Here is an 11215-nt window from a genome sequence, read left to right as displayed (position 1 = left end):
TATATATATATATATATATATATGAATAACAGAATTTGATAAATACGATATTCGAACGAAACAGCTCTTTTTACAATCAATAAAATGCTGAAACATCATCTTGGAAACAGAATGACAATTGATATATTAGAATTTTTAGGTAATTAGAATTCCGCGACCGTATCAATACACTTGTGTATCCATAATGCAAATATAGACCGCGTTCAGGGAACGCACCACCTGCGCTATCGCATCATTCCATCTTTATTGTTCATCAGATGAAAAAACAAAGACAGAACGATTCGCAGTAGTGCAAACAGCGCGCTCCACAAACGCAGTCGCAATTTTAATTAATTTTTTGTATTTTTCGTATCGCGTGCTTCTTGAAAGAGAAATAAATAATAATAATTTTATCTCAGACTGTCGGATAAAAATGTAATAACAAAATTAAGAAATCACACACAATGCTTGATCGACTGGTTGAAACTTTTGTAGAAAAAAATTTCTGTTATTTTGTCTGATGTAGTTTTTCTGAGGAAGAAGGCGGCGACACCGCCGACTCCCTGGATATCAAACCGCCGCAAGCGGTTGTTCATCATCACAAATCGAGTTCTCGTCGTAGAGACAAGCACGGCGACCGAAGAAGTCGCAGAGAGGAAAAAGAACGCAAATCGCGTCAGCATGAACGCGAGGACAGACACAGAGACAAACACAGGCATCGGAGACACGTCGGAGAACCGTTGGAAAGATCCGAACGTTTAGAGAGTTCCAAGCGCAACCGCGAGAGAATGGAGAGTCACTCGCACACGAGAGAGAGAGAATCATCGTCGAGACACGACCGCAAAGAGAGGAGCACGGGTGATCGCGTTCTGGAAGATCTGCGGGAAAGGTAAAATTTGTATACACTTTGGTCTTAATCTAGATCTTTTGTTTTAATTTTTCATATTTTCACTCAGAAGGAATATAAATATATTATAAACAGAATGAATAATTACAGACTGTTGGATAAGAGAAGAGAGAGGCGAGAAGATCCTCGCGACAATCGGGATTACAAGATCGAGTCGTCGTCTCGTCGCGAATTGCGTTTGGACGATCCGAGAGAGGTGTCGCGCGAATCGCGAGATCGTCGAGATGTGCGAATAGATGATATAAGGGAACGTCGCGAGATGCGTATTATGGACGACGTAAGAGGAGAACGTCGCGAGATGCGACTCGAGGAGAGGCATATACACAGAATGGTGGTGGACGAGGAATTCTCGGACAGCGAGCTCGTGGAACGGCCCGAGAAACGTCGCAAGAGATCTCACAAGCACGATCGAACGCGCGAAAGGGAGCAGGAGAAGATTGAACGTGAGAAGGAGCACAGGGAGAAGCAGCTGCGCGAAGCGATGGAGATCGTGTCCGACGAGATCGGCGAGATGGAGGTGCAAAATGAGATTCAGATACAGATGAAAGATCCGAAGGAAATGACCGAGCAGGAACTTAGAAAGGAAAGATTGTTGGAAGCCGATAGGGAAATGGCTAGGAGAAAAGAGGTTTCGAGAATGGAATTGGAAGCGAGAAGGATGAAACGAGGCGAGAAACGACCTTCGAGTCCGGACAACAATCTGGACCCGTCGATTGTTGATCTGTCGGATGAGAGCGCGAGTCCCGTTCACTCGGAAGAAGCGCGTTCGAAATCGGCCGAGTCCAGACATTCGTCCGAAGGCGAGAGAAGTCCCCGCGATAGATCTTCGGATCGACACTCGTCCGATTCCTCGGACTCGAGCACCGACGACGACGACGACTCCAACGAATCGAACAAAGGTTCAGGCGGTGATTCCAACGACGGTTCGGATTACAACAATCCGAGCCCTTTGTCGGTCGATCGATTGGCCAAGTCGGATCATTCGGATGGAGATTCTCCCGGACACGTTGATTCTAATAACGTTGCAAAAACTGTGGAGGACGAAGAAAAGAAAGACGAAAAACCGGAGTTACCGCCTTATCTGCCAGCTATTCAAGGTAATTCACATCCTTTTTTATTTCAAATTCTGTTATGATATAAACTAAGAATGAAAAGGCCAATACGAGCCGTTCCCGGGATGTTGTGCAGGAATAAGCGTGCATGTATATATATATATATACATATATACAGGGTGATTCAGAACAACCCGTTATCTTTGAAAATACATATTCTTGACTAAATTCTAAGACAACTTTTTATCTGGCAAAATTTTCTCTGAAGCTTACTTTTTGAGTTACTAATAAAAATAGTTGACGTACCACAAGTCGGATCCAAGAGTTAGGCAGGGGCGGCGCAACTCACCGTGATTGACAGTGATTTATGTGATGCACGGATTAAATGATACAAATTGCGAATGAATAAATAAATAAATAAGAGAAAAAAAGAGAGAGAGAGAGAGAGACAGAAAAAGATACAGAAACAATGCGTAGCGATCATCAGCTGATCGCGTCAGGCACCGCACGTAATCGCCCGCGTCTCTGACGGTGAGTTGCGCCGTCCCTGCCTACCTCTTGCATCCGACTTGTGGTAAGTCAATTATTTTGATTAATAACTCAAAAAGTAAGCTTCAGACAAAATTTTGCCAGATAAAAAGTTGTCTTAGAATTTAGTCAAGAATATGTATTTTCAAGGATAACGGGTTGTTCTGAATCACCCTGTATAAATTTGAGTTTTTCCAAATGTTTATCTATTTATTTATTTTCGCTTTTTGTGTTTTATATAATTTTCATATAAAATATAAATTCTCATTTATTTTATGATCATTCATAGGTTGCAGAAGCGTCGAAGAATTTCAATGTTTAAATCGCATTGAGGAAGGTACTTACGGAGTGGTTTACAGAGCGCGCGACAAACGCACGGACGAAATAGTTGCGTTAAAACGTTTGAAAATGGAAAAGGAGAAAGAAGGTTTTCCGATCACGAGTTTACGGGAGATCAACACGTTACTTAAAGCGCAGCATCCTAATATTGTTACCGTTCGAGAGATAGTCGTGGGCAGCAACATGGATAAGATATTTATCGTCATGGATTATGTGGAACACGACTTGAAATCGTTGATAGAAACAATGAAACAGAAGAAACAAGTTTTTATACCCGGTAAGTACTTTTAAGTTTTTCATCGTATAAATGAAATATACATAGAAAAAATGTAATAAATTAACAGAAACGCTCGTAATGTAAATACAAATTAGCAAATGAAAAAGGTCACATCGAGCCAAAAAAAAGGATATTATATTAATATAATAATATAATGATAATAATAAATAATAATATAATAATTATATAATTATATAATAATATAATATAATAATATATATAATAATATAATATATAATATATAATTGTGAACACATTGCGACTGAAGAAGACTCCAGTTAGAGTCGAAATATTTTGCGTATTTTTTATATTATTTCATGTTAAAGTGTTGATCATTAAATCATTATATTATTATATTAATATCCTTTTTTTTTTTTGGCTCGATGTGACCTTTTTCATTTGCTAATTTGAAATATACATATATGAGACCTTGCTTTTTTTTGTGTGTACTGCGTTTTTATCATATGTATTACTGTGTATGTATCTTATTTTTCACATTTTTCAATTTTTATATCAATTATATGCCAATCAAGTTATTATTACGTAGAAGACAATTAAAGAAAATAATAATTTACAAAGCATAAATACAAAGAAGAAACATCTAAAGAGATAGTTTTCGGGTTTGAATTACGTTAAATGTCCAGAGTTTTATACCGACGTTTTGTGAACATTTCTCTCGGTTCGCTACATCAGAGTAACCTTGATGAAGAGTAAGTATCAGAGGTTACTTTTAAAATTCTTACAGAGAACTGAAATAAAGAGGAAACAAAAAGGCTCTAATAAAATATTCAAAAAAGGAAGGTAAGTAAGTTTACTTTTGCTGAACTGCGTTTGACACGTTGAAGGTCTTTTGACGTATAATACATTGACACCTATGCGTTTGTCTGAAGATGATCCAAAAACCTAGGATCGTAACGTTAACTATCAAATATTAATATAAATCCTTAATTGTTACACACCAACATCCGTGTCCAAGGCTCTTTATTGGCCCTTTGACCTTGCTCTTGTGAACTGAAATGTTCACGAAACGTCGAAACTCGAAAAACTATCTTCAGATATGACGCAACACATCGCGAAAGTTTATTAAAAATATCAGATAAAAAAAAGAAATATTTCGATCACACAGGAGAAGTTAAGTGTCTGATGCAGCAATTGTTATGTGCGGTCGCGCATCTACACGACAATTGGATATTGCATCGCGATTTGAAGACGTCCAATTTGCTATTAAGTCACAGAGGAATCTTAAAGGTGGGAGACTTTGGTTTAGCACGAGAATACGGCTCTCCCTTGAGACAATACACACCGATCGTTGTTACGCTTTGGTACAGAGCGCCCGAGTTATTGTTGAGCGACAATGAATACAGCACGCCTGTAGACATGTGGTCCGTAGGGTAAGAACAAATTTTCAATACATCTTCTCCCGTATGTTCTTTTTTTAAAAACAATTTGAATTTTAGCCCTTTGCACTTGAGGTCTTTTTTGCTTGCGTGAACCAGCAACTCGAGACGATTTCGGCTATATTAGAGAAGCATTTTACAGTACTTTAAAATCATACAAACGTATACAAATAATAAAATTTTACCAATTTATTTATTTCGACTGGACGCATCAAACCTCTCGGGCGCCGTAGCAGCGCCGCTCGAGTAGACGCTTCAAATCGGCCTGGCGCCGTAGCGGCGCCGCTCGAGTGCAAAGGGTTAATAAATTATAACGAAATGTAACACTTGCGACGTAAACTTGATTTTTTTTTAGATGTATCTTCGCAGAACTTTTAAGAATGGAGCCGTTGTTTCCCGGAAAATCGATTATAGATCAATTGCAAAAGATATTCAAGGAGTTGGGGACACCGAGCGAGAGAATCTGGCCGGGATACAGTAAATTGCCTGTAGTTCCAAAGATCCCGTTCTCACACTATCCGGTAAACAATCTCAGGCAGAGATTCAGTTTGTCATTATCCGATTTAGGTATCGAGTTACTTAACAAGTAAGTTTCTCCGTATTACAAATAGGAATATGAGTTATCACACAACATACAAGATATATTCTTCTTTACACAAGCCTTGTTTCTTTGCTTTTAGATTTTTAACGTACGATCCTGCGCAACGTACAAGTGCCGAAGATGCTCTCAAACATGGTTACTTCACCGAAGCACCTTTGCCGATCGATCCGCAAATGTTTCCTACGTGGCCCGCCAAGTCGGAACAGGGAACCAGAACCACAAACGCGTCTCCGAAACCGCCAAGCGGCGGCCGAGAATACAAGCAGTTGGGCGACGGTGACGACGCCGAGTTCAGCAATTCCGGTTTTCACATGGGTCTAACGGAAGGCGGCAGAGCGCCACCCGTTGGCGGCGGTTTTCATTTGAAGTTCTAAAAAATTGCTATATATATAAATTAATTTTTATCCTAAACAAGACTTTTTTTTCTTAGACTATGGAAAATGTATTTATGGATAAATTTTTTTTTTTACTGTCATATCTTATATATATATATATATGATATATATCGTAGATACACACACACACATGTATAAAAATTATACATGCGTTGAAGAGAAGAGATGTATATCGATAGAAATAAATTGCAAAAATTATAAAAATAAATTGTACATACGAAACAGCGAAAAAGAGACGTGTTTTTGCGATTATTCACATCCCCATTTATTTTGTATGTCTGTTTTTGGTTACATTGTGTTTTATTGAAAACAAAGTTTCTTTAATATATATATGTTTTCTTGAATCTGTACTTCGTACAATAATTGCATACGTTACAAAGCAAATAGATTTTTATGCGATATATATATATATATGCGTCTTGTATACACGCAACTAGAGGAGATTTATTTTTTCTTGCCGGCATTGTGCATGTTTTTCGGCAGACCCAACAGTGAATTAATGAGCTCGGAATTGCGTTTGGGATGACAAAATCGCGGAGCTACTAACATTAATTTGGCCAGTTGTAATTCACTGTCCTGAAAAAAATTGATAATTTTTATGTAAGCGTGCAAAAAAAAAACAATTCTTGCCTAACATAAACGTTTATATTTTTAAACTAACAACGCAAAATTTAAATCACGAGAGTCTTACGCTGGAAATGTTTGTTGCGGAATAAATAAATAAATACTCTTACGAAAAAGAAGTACTGGCAGTAATATATTGCGAGGCAGTGGTACGAAAAAAAATTACTGGCATTCTGTGTAATTGCCAGTAATATTCTCAGTGATTCTCTTGTAATACCTAATAATATTCTTATGTGATTGTCAGTAATATTTATATTCCCAGATAGCCAAATGTGAAAACTCAATATAAAGCAAATCATTGTACAGATTAAGTTGCTCGCCAATTGCTGTTGTGTTGTTTTTATTTAACGCAACGAAAATGTTTTTGTCAATTCGGTATCTCAATATGCTGAGTTTTATTATCAATCAATTGTTGTAGCCAATGTTTGTGACAAGTGAGTCGGCAATATGCGAGTAATATACGTGAGCAATAATTTTTATTCATAAGTTGAGAAAAATAATATAAAATTAAACAAACGGCTCGATGGAAAATTCAAATAATGGTACACAACCGCAGAGCCTTTGGTCCAGGAAGGAAGTGGACATTCAATATACTGTAAAAAAAAAAACCCACAGTGTATTTAGGGACGTTTTGATCATTTATTGTTGATCATCTTCTCTCAGCACTGTTAAATAACAAAAAATTATAATTAAGTACAATCAAATACAATTAAAACTAAAAAAATAAAAAAAAAAATAAAAAAAAATGATCGAAACGTCCCTAAATACACTGTGGTTTTTTTACGGTATATTGAATGTCCACTTCCTTCCTGGACCAAAGGCTCCGCGGTTGTGTATCATTATTTAAAATAATATAAGTTTATTGCCGATGAGTTGTTGGGAACTTGCTGTTATTATATTTTGAAAACTGTTGCTGGCAAGAACATACCGAAAAGAGGATACACCTTTTTGTTACATTGCTGAAAACATATGAGTAATATTTGTGGCAAGTTGCCAACAACTTGCACTCAGTTGGCTATCTGGGTTACTGACTTTATTTATATGTAATCGGCAGTAGTTCTTTTTCGTAAGGGAATACATACGAGTATATACATATATATATATATATTTATTCCACAACAAACATCTAGCGTAAGGCTCTCATGACCGTTAAAATTTCACGTTGTTAGTTTAAAACTTAAGAGTTTAAAACTCTTTATTATTATAATTGATATATTTTTAGTAGTATTATATTACTATCTTTAGCTTTATTTTTGAATTATATATCGCAATTTAAATAACTATATCTCGGTTTGAAACAAGATGTGTGAAAATCAATTTTCTTTTATTTGACGATTTATAATATGATAAATATTGACACGTTAAGCAAGTTTGAAGCATCTCTTTTAAGTTTTATTTAGCCTCTTTTCCTGGACGAACGCACTCACCAGTCCTCTGCCGTACGGAAAATTCAGCCCAAGAACATTTCTGTCTGTATCTTCCAGCAATGTTTGCCCATGAACAACGCCAACGATAACGATAAGAGCGATAACGTATCTCATATAGTTAGCCATTGATAGATTGTATCTAGAGAAAAGTGCATTAATCTAGAGAAAATCCCTCTTCCTTTCTCTCTTTCTCTCTCTCTCTCTCTCTATCATATTAAATTTTCTCGAGAGAGAGAGAGAGAGAGTCATTAAAGTAAACTGAATTTAAAAATTATAAGAAGGAAAAAACCAAAGAGCCCTATGGTCCAGGTTAGAGAAAAGTGTTCCGGGACGTTTTGATATATATTATATTATTATTTACTTTGTAAAAAATGCTGATGATCAACAATAAATTTTGATCGAAACGTTCCTGGAATATACTACGTTTGTGTCACTTTTGAACGTCCACCTCTAACCTGGACCATAGGCTCTTTGGTGTTTTCCTTCTTATATAATTTTTAAATTCAGGTTTAATAAATATTTAATTTAGTAGATATTTAATAAAAACTAAAATATCTACTAAATTCAAAATTTACAATATCTATTACAATAAACTTACATTATCTATTAAATATCTACTAAATTTTTAATTTAGTAAATAGATATTGTAAATTTTTAATCTATTAAATATTTAATCTAGCAAATATCTACTATTTAATTTATTTAAATATCTAAAATTTTAGATATTTAATCTATTAAATATCTAAAATTTTTAATCTATTAAATATCTACTAAATTTTTAATTTGGTATTAGTATATCTGTTAAATATCTATTAAATTAAAAATTTGTTTATTCTTTTTAATTGTTATTGTATGAAGATTCCATTAAACAGATTATTAGTTTGCTAGTAGTTGTTTTTCGTAAGGGTGTGTTTAAAAAATGTATTAAATTTAAATTTTACAATGTCTATTAAATATCTACTAGATTAAAAATTAAAAATTTAGTAGATATTTAATAGATATTGTAACATTTAAATTTAATACATATCTTTCAAACAAATTTATAACGTTTTTTTATCATGATCATTAATTAATAATCTGCTTAATGGAATCTTTATACAATAACAATTAAAAAGAGTAAACAAATAAAATAGGGAAAAAAAGAAAGAAAAATTGATACTAAAAATTGATAAGTCTTTGAAATAAAAAATGGAATGAAATATTTTTGGTTTTTTAAGCGTGAAGTTATTTTTGAAATTTTTCTATTTTAACGTCAACAAATATATTCGAAAAGAATCATGGTTACTCCGAATAACAAGTTTTTTAATTTATTATTGCACGATTTTTACGTGTTATATACTCACTGCGGTTGCCAATCTGCAAACGATTGGTATCGTGTGGATGTAAGCGGATCTATTCGACGTACTTTACAAATACGATGTGTATTCGGGGTTTGAAGACGTTGTTCTTTTATAGCGAACGTTGCTCGCAGAAATCTGTTCCTGATTGATTAAGCGTAGGACACAGCCTGACGATCAGTTCTGCAAACGACAGGTTTCTTCCTTCGGGAAGATTATTAGAAACATTATATATCTTGTTTCCTTTAAGTTATATAAAGAATATCTTATCGAAGCGTGTAAAATCTGCGCTTGTAAAATTGCGCTTCTAGGTCAGTACTAATTTATTAAGTTTTGCGTGAAATTTATGGATCGATTTGTACAAAAGCAATAAAAAAAATAGAAGTAAAACTGGCCATAAAAATATAAGAAAAATAAAAAGAGGAAAAAAGAATACGATGTTCATTTTACATCATTTTAATATGATTTTAATTTGTTTAACCCTTCAAGGCCAGACATAAAAAATGATGTATATATGTGATGCATAATTAGCATCCTATACACCGAAAAAATTGTAATCTTGTATTGAGGAGAGATATCCCACTTACTTTAAGTATATTTTATACTAAAATTGGCGCCAAGAAGAGTTTCTTATTTTAAGAGGAAAATCCTCTAATTATAGTACTATTGATAAGAATATATACTGATTAGAATATAAAAAGCCTCTATAGAAAAACATATATATCTCACTATCGAAAAAAACTATATTCTTAAATAATGAATATATTCTTAAATAAAGAATATATTCTTAATTTCAGAAGAATATCATCTAAAATCTTTAAGAAGATTTTTTAAGTATAAAATCTTTTACTTACAAGAATATAATTTTTTCGGTGTACTTAATTAAAAAAATTCTTTAAATTGAATAATTTAAAAATTATACACAAACTTTTCAAGAAAATTAGACAGATAGATATTTTTCTTTTTCTGAGCCGCATAATACGTATCAAATACGCGCATGTGTATTAAAAGTCACACCGAAAAAATTATATTCTTGTAAGTAGAAGATTTTATACTTAAAAAATCTTCTTAAAGATTTTAGATGATATTCTTCTGAAATAAGATAAGAATATATACTGATTAGAATATAAAAAGCTTCTATATAGAAAAACATATATATCTCACTATCAAAAAAGACTATATTCTTAAATTATATAAGAATATATTCTTAATTTAAGACTATATTCTTATATATAAATTATATAAGAATATATTCTTAATTTAAGAATATAGTCTTATATATTTATAATTTCAGAAGAATATCATCTAAAATCTTTAAGAAGATTTTTTGAGTATAAAATCTTCTACTTACAAGAATATAATTTTTTCGGTGTATGATTTAAAGAATTGTAATTTCAATTCAAAAAATTCACGTAAAAAATATTTACGTAAAAATATATACTCACATTTTCGCACAACACCCTGCGAACGGCTCTTAATGACCTTATATTCATATATATTTATTAGTTTAGAAGCTACAGAGCCCGAGAGTAATCTCTGTTAATTATTAATTGTTGAATCAAAAATGACTTACGAGTTGTCCAGACCGAGTCTGTGTGAGACTCACGTGACTTTAAAATCGATGAGTATCTCTTCAAAAAATTAATAATTTTTTCCAATTTTTTTTGGTTTAAATTGAAAGTTTGAACGATTCTGCGTCGATAAAAAAAAAGAAAAAAAAACAAATTGAAAAAATCTTCAGTAGTTTCGTTTCAGCGTTTAAAGAAAAGATAATGTTTTGCAATAATATTCCACGGGGGTGGCAGCTCCCGTAGTCGCAAATATCGCACTCTGCTCGCCGTAATCTAATAAATTGCTGCAAATTTACATATATTTTGATAAAATTATGAAAAAAAAACATCAATTGGTTGATATATTGTATTATTATATTGTATTGTTTATATATTGTATTAAGTGTACGACTGAAAAAAAATTTACTTACTTTTCGAAAAGTCGAAACGTCTTGTCCAGAGACCCGGGTCTCTCAGACCCTTTTCGCACTTTACAATTAAATATTCGCTTAGTTATTGAATGACGTTGCCAATGACCTCTTTACCGTTGTCTGAAGGCCCTGAAGTTGTTTTCAGGGCCTTCAGCTATCGCGCGCTAAACTAACACCTACTAAAGACGCTAATTTCAAACTTTCCTCTTTTGAGTGGGTCTGGGAGACCCGTGTCTAGACTTGAAGAATTAAGTGAGGTTTTCAAAAAATTTGTATTTAAAAAAAAAAATTACAACATTACCGTTGTCTAATTTCAAACTTTCCTCTTTTGAGTGGGTCTGGGAGACCCGTGTCTGGACTTGAAGAATTAA

At 33.6% G+C, this 11215-nt stretch overlaps 2 protein-coding genes across 4 annotated transcripts in view; one reads left to right on the top strand and one right to left on the bottom strand.

Annotated features, from left to right (window-relative positions):
* The window catches only part of LOC109859727 (cyclin-dependent kinase 11B), an 8201-nt gene extending 2676 nt beyond the window's left edge, over positions 1-5525 (top strand). For all 3 annotated transcript variants that reach the window (XM_020438260.1, XM_020438258.1, XM_020438259.1), the window contains 6 exons: positions 506-868; positions 977-1983; positions 2756-3082; positions 4209-4473; positions 4835-5065; positions 5160-5525. In XM_020438260.1, coding sequence (XP_020293849.1) covers positions 506-868; positions 977-1983; positions 2756-3082; positions 4209-4473; positions 4835-5065; positions 5160-5454 — 2488 coding nt within the window. In that variant the 3' untranslated portion in view covers positions 5455-5525. The remainder of the gene's footprint in view (positions 1-505; positions 869-976; positions 1984-2755; positions 3083-4208; positions 4474-4834; positions 5066-5159) is intronic.
* Positions 5526-5739: 214 nt separating this feature from the next.
* On the bottom strand, positions 5740-9009 carry LOC109859735 (pigment-dispersing hormone peptides-like; the record flags this gene model as incomplete). The annotated part of the gene is made up of 3 exons (XM_020438270.1): positions 5740-6051; positions 7527-7665; positions 8870-9009. Coding segments are annotated over 3 exons (411 nt in total), but the record flags the coding sequence as incomplete, so codon positions are not given.
* Positions 9010-11215: the final 2206 nt, after the last annotated feature.

Source organism: Pseudomyrmex gracilis, unplaced genomic scaffold (genome assembly GCF_002006095.1).
Source record: "Pseudomyrmex gracilis isolate BER0280 unplaced genomic scaffold, ASM200609v1 scaffold_280, whole genome shotgun sequence".
In the NCBI taxonomy this organism is placed as follows: Eukaryota; Metazoa; Arthropoda; class Insecta; order Hymenoptera; family Formicidae; genus Pseudomyrmex; species Pseudomyrmex gracilis.
Note: the sequence above shows the minus strand (reverse complement) of the source record. Positions and strands in the feature narration are given on the sequence as shown.